The sequence below is a fragment of the Ctenopharyngodon idella genome, chromosome 23 (genome assembly GCF_019924925.1).
Source record: "Ctenopharyngodon idella isolate HZGC_01 chromosome 23, HZGC01, whole genome shotgun sequence".
NCBI classification, from domain to species: Eukaryota; Metazoa; Chordata; class Actinopteri; order Cypriniformes; family Xenocyprididae; genus Ctenopharyngodon; species Ctenopharyngodon idella.
In genome coordinates this window covers 21112833-21129677 of record NC_067242.1, presented here as the reverse complement: position 1 = coordinate 21129677, position 16845 = coordinate 21112833, and the positions used below count along the sequence as shown (strand labels likewise).

At 38.0% G+C, this 16845-nt stretch overlaps 1 protein-coding gene across 1 annotated transcript in view; it reads right to left on the bottom strand.

The window, feature by feature from the left end:
- dlgap1b (discs, large (Drosophila) homolog-associated protein 1b) overlaps positions 1-16845 on the bottom strand; it is a 143132-nt gene that overhangs the window by 57265 nt on the left and 69022 nt on the right. Inside the window, 2 exon segments of the mRNA XM_051882491.1 lie at positions 319-367; positions 369-1450. Of these exon segments, the coding sequence (XP_051738451.1) occupies positions 319-367; positions 369-1402 (1083 nt within the window). The 5' untranslated portion in view covers positions 1403-1450.

Here is a 16845-nt window from a genome sequence, read left to right as displayed (position 1 = left end):
AGACGCAAGAATGCATCCTGTGTGAATAGCCCCCTAACATGATCAGACAAAGACATGCATGCAATTTGTCCACTCTTCACAAACATGCAAACACAGCAGAAAGATCATGCACTGAAAGATGGAAAACGTGGAGAGAGATGAAGCACAAGATGAAAAGAATGATGAGGAGATGTCACACCTTCCACACCAGAAAAACCAAATGCACATGACTCCTCAGCACAAACGCATTAGGTGTGGAAGCCAACCTAATGACACTGATGGCAATGGCAATGATGATGATGGTCGTGGTGACGAAGAAAAGCGAAATCTCTCTCCTACCTGTAAAAACTGGCAGGTTCGTCCCTGCTGGCAGGTCTGTGCTTTGACCTAGGGCTTTATCGATATTGACCGTGGCCTTCTGGTACACCTCTCGGGCCCTGCTCACCGTTAGAGTGCTGGACCAGGAGCTCTTCTTGACGAGCGGCCCAGCCTGGTCAACTGCCATTGGGCCTCCGAAAGTCAGAGCACCTCCTGTGGGATTGGAGCATGTGGAGCAACTTCCAACGTCGTTGTTGCTGCGTGAGGTCTTCAGGGACGAGCGTCCCCCTCCTAGGGTGTTGTAGCTCTGTCCCAAGAAATAGTGGGACTGGGATTTGTCCGGATGGCGGCCCATGGTCATGACTCCAGAGGGTTGATGCTGGTGGTAGAGGCAGATATCTCTGTCCAGAGTGTCGTCTGAGCTCCAGTAACCCGACCCGGGCGTCCGTGCACGAGGTTTGGGCTCGGAGCGACTGCGCTCCTTGCTCTTTCCCCGCTTGTTGCTTGACGGCTTGTGTAGGGTGCCTATAGTCGTGGAGGAAACATTCGGGTGGGATGCAGCCGTTGCCATTGCATCAGCTGGGATGGCGGGGTCATTTCCGTTGAGGCTGCGCTGACCAGGACCTTCTAGGGAATGGGATTTGGTGAACAGCTTTTGGACAGAGTGTACGAGGTGGCGTATACGCCCAGGACTGTCACTGCGCTGGTGCTCCAGCGCCGCCGTCCGTTTGTATTGCAAAGTGTGATACCCATCCTTCCTCACTGGTTGCTGCTGGTCGAACTTCTCCAGCAGGGACGGGGGTATGGCAGCCGAGCCACAAGGGCCGCACCCACCCCCAGTTCCCCCGGCTATGCCCCCCGGTCCCACATAGGGCACAATGGCACATTCATCCTTAAACTCATGATGTGAGCCGTGATGCCGGCGTGGAAATGTGCTGCTGGCCAGATCAGACTGGCACCCATAGAAGCCCTGGTCAGTTGTGTGGGATGGGTTAAGGACATAAGGCCGTCTGTCGTGGCGGAGGGTCAAAGACTCGTAGGACGGGTCGCAGTGTGTGAGTGTGTGGTGGTGGCTACGGCTGGAGGGCAAGCCTTTCATCGTCATCCTGATGCACGCACCCTCTCACAGCCTCATCCACACACACTGTGCCTACTGCAGAAAGACAGATGGACAGAGAGACAAAAGGGCCAGAAAGTAACGTAGAGGACGAACAGATTATGTGAAATAATGAAAAACAAGAGGAACAAAATGAGAGAGAAACAAAAACAGAGAGGGAGAGAAAGAAAAAATATATGTTAAAGATTCAGTTCATACTTTAAACTACATAGTGTCCACTATAGAGGACTGATCTTCAAAAAACATTTTTAACAATTCAAGGTGTGATGTTACATCCAGACCACCATGACTCATACTGGAGATGTATAAAACTATATATTTTCAAAATGGAGTACACTGTAAACTAAAATAATTCATTGGTTTGAGTAGGACAAACTTAAATTGAACAAATTAGTATTTAGCACTTTCTTTTTCGTTCAGGTTCACAGAACTGATATATTTTAAGTAAACTTAACTTTTTCATTGTTTTGAGTTTTATGAACTTATTTCTTTTAATTTAGACAAACTTAAATTTAACTTAAACTGGGCTGGGATTACCATTTCCTAGCATGCTTTGCCCATGGCACTCGAAAGGGAGAGTAAATGCTAAAATTAAGTGTTATATAATGTTTTTTGTGCAAGATTAATGTTAAGTGGGAGATTTAGTTGTGATTAATGTTTTGTTATGCTAATTTAGAAGAGTTTCTGCTAATGTGGGTTTTTGGAGAGTTACCATCACGGTATCAAGTGATGCATGCGGCTTGATTTGTGAGCAAGTATGTTAAATGTTTGATATTGCGGTACTCATTCAGCAAGTGCTAAACCACGTTATTGTTAACATGTTAGCAAATTAGCATTTTCTGAATTAGCTTGTTACAGCTAGCTAAGTTTACACTAATAAAAGTATTTACATTGAGGATACATTCATTTTAATTTAAATGTATGAATTAGTGTACTCATACATTTTAAATGTTCTTAACTTGAAATGTTTGAGTACAAAATAAAAATCTGCCAGTTCTGCTTACTTAAACTTTCTTAACCTAAACATTTTGAGGCAACTGATTGCCTCAAATTTTTTGAGTTTTGCCAACTTATTCGGATTTACAGTGTAGTTAATTGGTTGCCTGAATGATAGTAGACCAATCTGTCTCAACTGGACAACTTTTATAAGTAGACTGGTGTTGGAGTCACCTGACCCCGATCAAGAACATTTACATAAGACAACACATTTTTAAAAATTAGAGTATTTTTAACTTGACATTTTAACTTGGTGTGACACTCAAAAAACAATATGAGATTTGACAGAATGGCCAAACATGTCTGTCTGAATGTGTATTGCTCTAGAAGAACTGTTTGAAAGGGGAGGAATTTAAAGACCAAGCATACTGTAACCATACTAAATACAGCATATACACTAAAATATATCTATTGAAAAAAAAGAAAAGAATAATAATGGACTATCCAGCTGATGACTAGTTGACCATTGTGACCCATACCCATAATTCTACACTACCACTCAAAAGTTTGTGGTCAGTAAGATTTATTATTATTTTTTTTTTAACACTTTTATTCAGCATGGACACATAAGACAGACAGTAAAGACATTTAAATTGCTACAAAAGACTTCTATTTTAAATAAATGCTGTTCTTTTGAACTTTGTATTAAAGAATAGTGAAAAATATTAAGCAGCTCAACTGTTTTCCAGATTGATAAAAAGAAGAAATGTTTCCTGAGCACCAAATCACATGACACTGAACACAAGAGTAATGGCTGCTGAAAATTCAGCTTTGCCATCACAGGAATAAATTACATTTAAAATATATTAAAAGAGAATTTTTTTATTTTAAATTGTAATAATACTTAACAATATTAAAGATTTTGCTGTATTCTTGATTAAATAAAGGCTGCCTTAGTGAGCATAAGAGACTTCTTTTTTTTTTAAAAAATTGATCGGGAGTATACTAGAGCTGGGACAATACAATCTATGCATCGCAATTTGTGGATCGTTTCTGATATTTTCCAAATGCATCGCAAATCGATTCTGAGCTTAGTTTTTAACAGCAGATGGCGCTCTAGGCTATTTTTAACCGCATGCTCAAATGCTCACGAAGAAGACTGCTCGTTCAGCTGAGTCTGACAATGTATTTGCGCCTCAGAATGCTTTTATGATGCAAGATTAATGTGAACAGCTCACTGCAAACACCCTTGTAATTCACTTCAACTTTTTCGAACTTTATAAGTTATTATATTATAGAAGGTTCAAGTGCTGTGTGTAAGGAACTGGAAGGAAGCAGAGTACGTCTAAAGCACGGAGTGCCATCTGCTGTTGAAAACTAAGCTCAGAATCAATTCGAAAGAGAATACATGTACACACAGACATACAGAAAATATCAGAATCGATCCAGAATCATTTCTCGATTCGTGATGCATCAATGTATTGTCCCAGCCCTAGAGTATACATGACTGTCCTCATATGAAAACAAAAATTCTAAAATCACCAATGCTCATTCAAAACGATGTTGATCTGTCAACGCAAATCTCCATTAGTGTGAACGCCCCAGAACAGTAAATGCAGCAGTGATGCTAGAACACCAACATTAGCATGTGAAAACCTCTCCAGGCACGCCTCGCCAAATCTGAAGAAAGACAGAGATGAGAGGAACGAAAGATATAGCCAAAGACAGATTAAGACTGAAAGAAAAGAACTGACGCATTTTGCTGTTTATTCAGCTATATCCTGTTTACTGTGTCAAAATGAGAAATCAGTTGTTCATGCTTGAAGTCATTTGTGAGGCTGTGAATTCATTAAGAGCATTTACCAAAAGATCAATGACTGTACTGAGATCAACGACATACAGAGAGATGGATGTTTATACAGCACATGAGCATTCAGCAAAGAGTTTTTAGCTTCACCCATGATTATAGCATTAGCTTTCATACATTTGTTTTTCTTTTTATGAAACAGACCATGATGTGTAGTTGGCATTTATACCAAAGACATTTATAATGTTACAAAAGATTTTATTCAAAGAAATGTTGATCTTTGGAACTTTCAACTAATCAAAGAATCGTAAAAAAACGTATCATAGTTTCCACAAAAATATTAAGCAGCACAACTGTTTTCAGCATTGATAATAATAGGAAATGTTTCTTGTGCACCAAACCAGCATATTAGAATGATTTATGACACTGAAGACTGGAGTAATGACTGTGTAAAGCAAGCTAAGTCACACACACACACACACACACACACACACACATTGTGAAATGCGCATTAAAAGAAGAGGCATTCACCCACACGGTCATAATAAACATGTATACAAAGACTATAAAAACTGCTGTCTTCTAATGAATCTCATTTACACACTCTCACTTCACCTCCTAATGCTGTGTGGTGACTCCTGCCTGACATTGTCTATGTGTGTGAAATTGTAGCTGGCATAGAGTAAATCTCTTGCCTTATTACTACATCTCTCTCTGTCTTAGAACAGCAAGACTTAACTGAAGATGAAAAAAAAAAAAAAAAACCCAGAATAATTAATTGTTTCACCCTCCTTCTATCCCTTTCTTTGATAACAGATAAAGTCAAACATTCTACCAAGACAAAGTTAGCACGCACACATCCAAATTTCCAAGCAATTCCATGCAACTTTGTTTTGTTTTGATGAAATATGCAAATCAATGAGCGTGTAAGTTCAACCGATTGATGGGAGAGCTGAAACAAATGTAAAGTGTATGATTATTTCATGAGACTGATAAATAAACCATAGCGTCTGTGTTTCTGATGAAATCTTCATAGCTGATGTCATGGCATGCATTATATTAATGCATGAGCTGCCAGTGAGTGTGATCAAATGTTGTAGTCTTGGCTGAAAAATAGCTTGATGTTTATGTCTTTTCCCAGAGGAACTAGATTTCTTTGCTTTCTCTCTTCTTAGTGAGGCAGATATAACTCTGAAAATAAAAGAAAAATGAAAAGGTGCAGTTGCATTTGTCTGTACTTCGTAGGTGTGGTGGGAACGCACATATAGCCAAAGTAAAGATATTTAAGATTTAAAGTCCCCCTGTAGTCAATAATTTTATCCCTTAAAACTCATCTTTGATCACCAAAATGAAAAAAAAAAAAGTCTTTATGCTTCAACATAGCTTGAATGTAACTCTACACCCTTGCCTCAATTATTATACGCGGATATATGAATATGCTAATTAGCCCAGCCTCCACTCACTCGCACAAGCTCAAGAGATCCACTCGGTGAACTTACTGAGGTAAACGCTTCACAATGGTATCGCTTTTTACAACGTCAGACACATAACAGTAATTAAAAAGATTAGCCTTTTGCTTGACTAAATTATCAAACAGCTAATAATGTGTTGCTAACGTTACATAAACCATGTTTCTGTTCTGCCTTCTAATCAGTATCCTTAGAAACGCTTTGAACACCTTAACGTCAGTGGAGAAAGCCATATAGTTCATCATAACGTTGTTATATACATCATACACCCGCTATATTGCCAAATCTACCCGATTTTTATATCAACAGAAAAATATAGAGGGATATATTCTTTAGAGACTCTCCTGCTTCAGAGCGGTCATGCTAAAGCCCACCGGCACGTTGACATGATTGGTTACAAGGTAGTTTGTGACGTCAGAAACACCAGCGATTTCAAACCGCGTCTTTTTTCACTGCACTTTTAAATAGAAAATACTCAGTAATGGTGTTGACTTATGAATTTGTGCATGGTTTGTCTTAACGCACATTATAAACACCACATAGACATATAAACCATATTAAAAACTTGATTTTCACCACAGGGGGACTTAAAAAATTAATATGTATAACCAACAGAATATATCAAGCTCCAAAAGGGATTACACACTATATTTAAGTCTTCTGAAGTCATATACTAGCTTTTTTGAGAAACAGACTGAAATTTAAGGCGTAATTCTCTGGAAAACTTCCACTAGAAAACATATCATTAGCTACGTTTACATGGACAGCTTTTGTTTCAATTGGAATTAATTAATTCCGATTGATGAATCCGAAAGTAGTGTTTCCATGAACATTAAATAAAGTGATTGGGTTGATGTGCACGTTTATATGTCACAAGCTTCAAATTGGAATTTATTTTTTGACATGCAGGCCCTTTTTTAAGCCATTTTGATGCCCTAGGCGAACTTTTTATCTTTGTTTAGATTTTTTTTTTTTTTTGAAACGTTGATTTCAAGTGTCAGTTTTTGCATTATTATTACAGTCAAACATATAAAATTATTTGTTATCCCAAAATACAAATAAAAGGTTGATCAGTCACATGAAAGTAATCAGGATTAAATACTGATTCAGTGCAGTCAGGGATGGGGCTGAATCCAGCTACTTGTTGCCTTTGTTACTCGCATAAACATCCCCTTAAAATAACACAACGCAATGCCCTCTGTGCTGTAAGAATTAAATGAATCGATTCAGCATTTCAATGCCATCTGTAAAGTGGTTTAATAAAGGATGTATTGATCTTGTGAATTAGCACTTTTTTTTTTTTTTTACTATACCAATATTTTTAATTGGCTGTTAAAGTTTTAAAGGAACACTCCACTTTTTTTGAAAATAGGCTCATTTTCCAACTCCCCTAGAGTTAAACAGTTGAGTTTTACCGTTTTCGAATCCATTCAGCCGATCTCTGGGTCTGGCGGTACCACTTTTAGCATAGCTTAGCATAGTTCATTGAATCTGATTAGACCGTTAGCATCTCTCTCAAAAATGGCCAAAGAGTTTCGATATTTTTCCTATTTAAAACTTGACTCTTCTGTAGTTACATCGTGTACTAAGACCGACAGAAAATGAAAAGCTGCGATTTTCTAGGCTGATATGGCTAGGAACTATACTCTCATTCTGGCGTAATAATCAAGGAACTTTGCTGCCGTACCGTGCCGTGCCTTGCAACCATGGAGACATTTGTGAGAGACGCTGCGTAATATCATTGCGCCTGCTGCACCCATGGTACGGCAGCAAATGCTAACGGTCTAATCAGATTCAATGAACTATGCTAAGCTATGCTAAAAGTGGTACCGCCAGACCCGGAGATCGGCTGAATGGATTCGAAAATGGTAAAACTCAACTGTTTAACTCTAGGGGAGTTGGAAAATGAGCCTATTTTCAAAAAAAGTGGAGTGTTCCTTTAAATGGGAAAAAATACTGATCCTATAACAATACATTCGTGTAGAAACACACCTTTTAGAGGTGCAAGTTAGAGAAGAAAGCTTTATAGAGGCAAAATATAACTGCATACTCGCTTTAGCTTTGAATTGAGTGTGCAGTTATATTTTGCCTCTAAAACACACTCTGAGCCACATTATGCTATCTGCCCATTTCACGGCATGATTTCTCGGCCATCACACCATAACAAAATACAGATTTTGTGCACTTTTTACTCTACCAATTTTTTCAATTGTCCTTTAAACTTAGCTTTATTGCATGGAGTTTACATGCAACAATCAGGCAGTAATTGACAGCGCTCTGATCCAATGGCATCTAGGCTTCATCAGACTTACAGTACACAAGCCCAATGGTGTTGGGGAGAATCAGTGGGGGCGGCAATCATATTTCAGGGTGGCCGTGCCAATGTTTAGAAACACCCCTGCTAAAATGTAGTGCTAGTATGTGCACTCATTGGTGCCCCCTTCAGCTGGGGACCGCCTAGTTCGCTTACGCCTAGAAACGGCCCAGTTGACATGCGCGAGTCCGAAACAAGGACTGTCCTGCTCCGTTTCACAGACGATGAATGGAAGGAGAATTTTAGAATGACACGACAGTCATTTATGACACTTTATTAAACAATAACAACAGTTCGTTCCATGCGTCATACGTCATTACGCCATTTCTACGTCATTGCACATGCGCAATACTTTCTAGATTTGGTTTTCAATCCGATCAAGTGTTTGTCCTCTCGATCGGATTAGAAGATTTAAACCACCCCTTACAATCCGAATGAAGTTTTAATTGGATTTGGTTAATTCATTCTGTAAGGCCCGCCCAATCAACCCAAAGACGGTTTTCCATCGGGTGGGGAAGGTTTCTTGCGCGTCCAGTCTTTTCAGCGTGGCAAAGTAGTTTAATTCCAATTTTATTCCATTTTATTATGACCTCGAATTTAGATTAGAATGCCAATTGATTATTGGTCATTTGTATAATAGTTTAGCTACACATTTGATTATTTTACTTAACTCTTTATTGAAATTACACTCGTTCATTTGGATTCCAATAACTTTTGAGTCTCGCACCGACCGGGAATACGATCTCTTAATCACAAACTCGTCAGTCTTGGTCATTAGACAGAGGCAACTGACTGATACTTTTAGATGCCGCACCATGCTTGCTTATTTCTAAAAGTATGTTATTCAGTCCCCATAGATCTGTACACACTTAATTAAAGTAAGACTATATCTAACCAGAGGTCATGACCATTACCATTGAACCAAGCCGACCAATTTAACTTCCTCTAATGGTAACTTTATATAATCATGCTGTGGTTTCCCCCATACACTTAGTTAGAATAATATTACAATAATCAGAGGTTGAGGCTCACCCTATTCAGATTGGTCTAACAACACTCTGTTGTTCTGAACGGAAAACCCATTATTAGCCCCTACAGTCTAAGTACACATGACTAATGCCAATGTGTTAGTCGGAGCTCTAAAACTTCAGCTGGCATGCCTTGATGCTCCACAAACTGAGCTTTAGTCCGTTACTAACCTGAGCAAAGATTTGTGGGGTTATGGACTTAACGTAATCTACTAGAGTCAATAATTTCAGAGTAAGTCAGAATAAAATTAAATATAACAATTTATTAGTCAGGTAAATGTATCATGCCAATTACATAATCAATTCAAAGATAATCAATACAAAACATCAAATGCTCAGAAGCAGAGTAAAAGATGCACACCTGACATTAGAAAAATGCACATTGCTGAGTGTCCTGGACATTCAGCAATGTGGGCTGATCTGATTACAGAATCGCGCCGAGCCTTTTGCAACATTTCTTTAAATACTCAGACCAAGACAGAAACTTCTTTCAAATGGAAACATGAGTCCACAATTGGAAATTGCATTAATCAGGGTCCCAGACAGAAAACCATTTGCATGAAAGACCCTGTGAAAGGGGTCACACCTACCACAGACAGCTAAATATCTCTAAACTCTTAAAACCTATACCTTCTGGTTTACTTTTGTGGAAATTAGACCTTTGTACCAGTCGCACTGGCACATTTCAAATGATACCAAACATGTAGCATTGTGTGATGATTGTTCACATTAAACCATATAGATTTTGGGTGAATTTCAGATCATCTCTGCATGTAGAGAGAAGAGATGGGGGGAAGAGGGGGTGATGGAAAGGAAATGTAGATTAAGGCAACGCTGAGGTGTGATCGACTCAGTGTGATTGCGTCTCGGATGGGGATGCTAATTTTGTAAGAGAGAGTTTAAATGTTAATTTCCTTTGTTTTCTTAAAGAGTATAGCCCTCTCTTGGTCCAGACAGTCCAGCATCAGTCTTACAATTCTTACAATTCCGATTGACGTACTACTAGTCTGTGCACAATCAGATTATTAGGGTTCATGTAAACGCAGCTAGTGACGTCAAACTTGGCGCAACATGTCTTGAGGGGCCAAGTTTAAATGTACACAAGTATAAAATGAGATTTAGTGAATAAAGACTATCAAATGTTTAACTGCATCCAACAGAAGAACAGCATATGTGTGCATGTGTGTGTGTGTGTGTAAGTGTATATGAGTGTGCTTGATACATCCTCATAATGGCTCATATATGAGTTGTTGTGTAAGGCTGAGCTCATTCAATGACCCCTGAAGCCTTTCAGATGCATCCTAGTGGAACTTTCTATAAATTAGACTGAGTGAAAATCCATAAATAAAGATGCCCATCTTGTACTTTCTACTGCACTCACTAGAGCTTCACAATACTTCCTGCTCACTTCCTCCTCCAGACTACTTTCTTCTTCACTCTCTAATAATTACATTCATTGTCCAGACTCCAATTTATTAATGGTGTTTTTTAAGGCAAGTTCATACTTAGGGTTAGTGATCTGAACAAACCACTAATATTAAATATTAAACTTCTACTCATAACACACCCTGCAACATTTGTGATATGGCCATGAATGATACCTCAAATTATGCGGCTTGTTGAGGCTTGTTTAGTACTTTTCTAAGCCATCAGACTTATGATTTTCACCTGCTGGGTAATAAAATAATAAATAAAATTTACATTGAAGGAGGAACCTGTGCTATATCTAGAGACCAGAAAGAGATTTGGGGATGGGCTATTTTCAATTGGGGCAGTAAACAACCACCTAGAATACACTACTACCAGAACACCCTCTCAACCACATAACAACACTTTAGTAACTACCCAGAACACCCTAGCAACACCCTAGTAACTGCAGAGAACACCATAGCAACCATATAACAACACTCCAGTTACCAACTAGTACTCCGTAGCAACCACATAACAATACTCTACTAACTACCAGAACATCCTAGCAACCACATAGCAACAGCCTAGCAACTATCTGAAACACCCTAGCAACCACATAGCAACACCCTTATAACCACCAGAACACCACAGAAAGCACATTACAACGCTCTAACTATCCAGAACACCATAGCAACCACATAACAAAGCTCTAGTAACTACTCAAAACGCTCTAGCAGCCACATAGCAACACCCTAGTAACTATCAGAACACCCTAGCAAATACATAACAATGCTCCAGTAATCACTCAGCACACCCTCACAACTACATAGCAACACCATTACAGCCACTCTAGCAACAACATAATGCTCTAGTAATCACCCAGAACACCCTCACAACTACATAGCAACACTATTATAGCCACCTTAGCAACCACACAACAAAGCTCAAGTAACTACTTAAAACACCCAAGCAACCACATGCAACACCCAAGCAACCATCAGAACACACTAACAACCACATAACAATACTCTAGTAATCACCCAGAACACCCTTACAACCACATAGCTACACCGTTATAACCACTCTAGCAACTACATAACAAAGCTCTAGTAACTACTCACAACGCCCTATCAACCACATAGCAACAACCCTAGCAACAACCAGAACACCTTAGAAACCATATAATAATGCTCTATTAACCACCCAGAGCACCCTCACCACCACATAGCAACACTGTTATAACCACTCTAGCAACCACATAACAAAGCTCAAGTTTACAACTTAAAACGCCCAAGCAACCACACAGCAACACCACAGCAACTATCAGAACACCCTAGCAACCACATAACAATGCTCTAGTAATTACCCAGAACACCCTCACAACCACATAGCAAGACTGTTATAACCACCTTGAACACTCTAGCAACCATATATAACAAAGTTCTAGTAACTACTCAGAACACCCTAACAATCACATAGCAACATCCTAGCAACTATCAGAACACTCTAGCAACAACATAATGCTCTAGTAATCACCCAGAACACCCTCACAACTACATAGCAACACTATTATAGCCACCTTAGCAACCACATAACAAAGCTCAAGTAACTACTTAAAACACCCAAGCAACCACATGCAACACCCTAGCAACCATCAGAACACCCTAACAACCACATAACAATACTCTAGTAATCACCCAGAACACCCTTACAACCACATAGCTACACCGTTATAACCACTCTAGCAACTACATAACAAAGCTCTAGTATCTACTCACAACGCCCTATCAACCACATAGCAACACCCTAGCAACTATCATTCAGAACACCCTCACAACCACATAGCATTGTGGAATCATTTGAGTGGGTAAACCCAACAACCGCACACAACTATATTTCCCTAAAGCGTTGCAAACCTAAGTAGATCATAGAGACCATTAGTGCCAATGAGTTTTGTGAAATGGGCTTATGATGTTTTTGGGAAACACATCCCAAAACAGATTAGCAACCTCCTAACAATGCCCTAGCAACCACCCAGAACACAGTAGCAACATCTTAGGAACCACTAAAATGCCCAAGAATCTTGCATGGGCAGACATAGCAACTACTCATAACACCATAGCACACAGGACTGACAAATATTCACATTATTGTTCAGGAAAATGTAAAAATCTTGATTCAATGAAACCTTTCCATCTTTCTTTAGTCGACCCTTTTTCTTTCCCCCTCTCATCTTCCTCTCTCTATTTTGGTTTCATTGAAGTGCACTTTGAAACATAATCAAACTATGCTGACAGATGACACAACAGCCAAGAGTTTCTCTCTCTAGGCCAAACTAATTACGCTGTCTGTCATTAATGAGAACACAACGTCACTCTTTGAGTTACACACACTCTGACACACACTCTATGAAAAATTTCTTCCCGCAGATCTGTTTGATCAAAGAAAACAAACACAAGAGAAAGAGACACAAAGACAGAGAGAGGGGATGTGTGCAAAGAAGTGCTCAGTAATCACTATGTCAGATTTTAGCACAGCTAAATGATTTCTGAGTAACGACCCTTACTCGTGAAGAATAACAACTGCAACTAAACTAAAGCAACATAAACAGATGATGAGACAAATTTAATGAAATAAAAAGCAACTTTTATTTTTTCTTTTCAAGCTATTTATGACATATAGGACCCCTCAACTTGCTTTTATTGACCATTTATTAATAAATACTCCCTTGTTCATTAAACATTTAAGCTAATTTGATTAAACCTTCAGAAGTCTCAGCTTCACTAAACACATGTTAGAGTTTAGCACATCGATTATCTAAACAAATCTCTAGTAGCAAAAATATAATGACTTTTAATTTCAAATACTTAATCTTTATATGCCACTTGAACATAGACACACATTTCTCTAAAGCCTGGGACACACTGCACAATTTTCCGCTGTCCCAAACAAAAGATTGCCATGGTGAAACAATCGTGGCGATTTTTGTGTGAGACAACATCAAACCACCACTTGCTCCACACACATCGTCTTCATTTTTTTCCATTTTTCTTTTCATGATCAAAATTAACGCTAGAGATTGTTTTTGTTTGCTAGCCACCATTGCAATTCTGCATGTAAATGCAGCTCACAGTCACTGAACGTGTCACGGATTGATGATGTAAAACTCCGGACGAGTCTTCTTGTGTGCGTCCGTTTTTAACGAATTTTGACTGCCGTACAGTCTGACATTAACGACAACTGAGATCCTACAGTGTGACATGGCTTGAAGCAGGGATCATGTTCATACAGTCTGACAAGCAACAGTCGTAAAGGACTATTATAAATATATATACTCCACACTAGATCATCTACATCAGTGGGGGAAAAAAAACAGTGGTTCTTGTGCCCTCAGTGGGCACACAGCATGACCCTGGAAATGTACACTATTAAAAAATAATAAATATATAATACTGTTCAAAAGTTGAAAATCTTACTAGCTTTTTAAAGAACTTAAATGATTCAGTAAAAACAATTATAATGTTTAAAATATATTTATTTCAAATAAATGCTGTTCTTTTGAAAATTCATCAAAGTTTCCTGAAAAAAATGTTTTAGAATTTTCACAAAAATATTAAGAAGTGCAACTTTTTTCAACATCATTATTACTACTACTACTACTACTACTAATAAATTATTCAGCAGCAAATCAGCTTTTAGACTGATTTCTGAAGGATCATGTGACATTGTAGACTGGAGTAATGATGCTGAAAATTCACAGGAATCAATGACATTTTAAAATATATTATAATAGAAAACACTAATTTTAATTGTAATAATATTTCACACTATTACTGTACTGTTTTTTAATCAAATCTTACCAACCCCTTACTTTTTATTTAAAATATATTTTTCCTTTTTTAACTTATAATGTTTGATACTTTTTGCTATTTCTTTGTGGTTCCATCAGACTCATAAATACTGATATTAAAGGATTAGTTCACTTTCAAATGAAAATTACCCCAATCTTTACTCACCCTCAAGCCATCTGTATATGACTTTCTTCTTTCTGATGAACACAGTCGGAGAAATATTAATAAATATCCTGAAGCATCTGAGCTTTATAATGGCAGTGAGTGGGATCAACGAGTATGAGCTGAAGAAAGTGCTTCCATCCACATCCATCCGTCATAAATGTACTCCACACGGCTCCGGGGGGGTTAATAAAGGCCTTCTGAAGCGAAGCGATGCGTTTGTGTAATTGTGTTTGTGCTGATTGTGTTCATCAGAAAGAAGAAAGTCATATACACCTAGGATGGCTTGAGGGTGAGTAAAGCTTGGGGTATTTTTTATTTGAAAGTGAACTAATCCTTTAATCTAAATATGGTATTATGTGTTTAGATAAGCATTATGTTGCTCACAGTCATTAAGTTTGTGCTCAAAGAGATTGGCGAACATCAGTGCTTGAAGTGGAAAAATAAAAGTGCCGGTACTCCCGATGCTCAGTTCAAAACGCGTTCCTGAGGAAGGGTGGGCGCAGCATATGGAGTTAATATTGTGCCATAATTAAACAAACAAATCCAGCATTTTGCAAACAAACACGATCTGCTTTGCAAATGAAAACTCGACTCGCAAACAAACAGAAAGTGTTGTGCAAATACAAAGGTCAGTTTGAGCGAAAACGCAGAGGAGTAACAAATAAATGTTTTACAAATATAAATAAATGAGCCTACATCATATTTCACAAAAATATACAAACCATCCTACAAATGGCATGTAATCTTTGAACAGATACCAAATCTAGTGCATACAAACGCATGCCTGTCTGTTACGATTGTAAGACACTTGGCTTTTTATGAGATCTCTCGGCTTGATTTTCTCACAAATGTGTGCAGGCAGATTTTCTAACAAATGCAGTTGAGCAACTTCCTCTTCCAAAACAGCAGATGGTGCTTTGCTATGGGTCAATTTACGCTAGTCTCCTGAGAGAAGCCCCGAAACATGCGTTTATAATAATAATAATAATAAACTTTATTTTATAGCGCCTTTAAAAGCTGCACCTCAAAGCGCTTTACAAGAACATACAAATACAATGAAATAAGGAAAATAAAAGACACATTCAAAACACATCAAAACACATTTCAAGTATATATATATATATATATATAATTACCTATAGGCTAGCCTGAAAAAAAAGTTTAAAAGAAGTCTTCAGCTGACGAAAATATACAACTGAAACCAGTTACTTTAAATTGCAATAATATTTCACAGTATTACTTTTTTTACTTTATTTTTGATCAAATAAATACAGCCTTGATGAGATTAAGAGACTACTTTCAAAACATTAAAAAACCTTAATGTTTGCAAACTTTTGACCGGTACTGTACATACATTGAAGATAATCAATGTAAGCATTGCCTGAACCAAATTTGTGTGGCTATTAATAAGTTTATTAATATGTTTATTAACATATTATTAATATGTTTAAATGAAAATGAACAGAGGCAGATTGGTGTTTTATAACATGTTTTGTATAACATGTTGCTGGCTGTTATACATACAGAGATAACCGGAGTAGCCAGAGCGAGCCGAGTGATGTTATCAAGATTGCTGCTGTTGCATTTTGCAGATAATGTAGAATTACCAAACTTTGTGAACTTGGTATTGAGAAACGCCCAACTCACCTGTTCACCGCTCATTTTCGTCAGCTGTAAACTCCTTGTAAACTTATTTTCTATAAGTGATTACTCTGTTTTATATATAAACTATATATGTCTTGAAATGTGTTTTGATATATGTTTCTATCTTTTATTTCCCCTATTCCATTGTATTTTATTTGTAGCCTATGTTCTTATAAAGCGCTTTGAGGTGCAACTTTTAAAGGTGCTATAAAATAAAGTTTATTATTATTATTATTATTATAAAGGCATGTTTCGGGGCTTCTCTCGGGAGACTAGCGTAAATTGACCCATAGCAAAGCGCCATCTGCTGTTTTGGAAGAGGAAGTTGCTCAACTGCATTGTGAGAAAATCTGCCTGCACACATTTGTGAGAAAATCAAGCCGAGAGATCTCATAAAAAGCCAAGTGTCTTACAATCGTAACAGACAGGCATGCGTTTGTATGCACTAGATGTGGTATTTTTTCAAAGATTACATACCATTTGTAGGATGGTTTGTATTTATTTGTGAAATATGATGTAGGCTCATTTATTTATATTTGTAAAACAATAGTACTCCTCTGCGTTTTCGCTCAAACTGACCTTTGTATTTGCACAACACTTTCTGTTTGTTTGCGAGTCGAGTTTTCATTTGCAAAGCAGATCGTGTTTGTTTGCAAAATGCTGGATTTGTTTGTTTAATTATGGCACAATATTAACTCCATAGCGGCGGCTTCCGTACATGCAACATGTCGGTACGCTAAAGGTTAAAATAGAGAAGTATCAGTATGTACCAGTGCGTACCGGCTCACTTCGAGCACTGTTGAACAT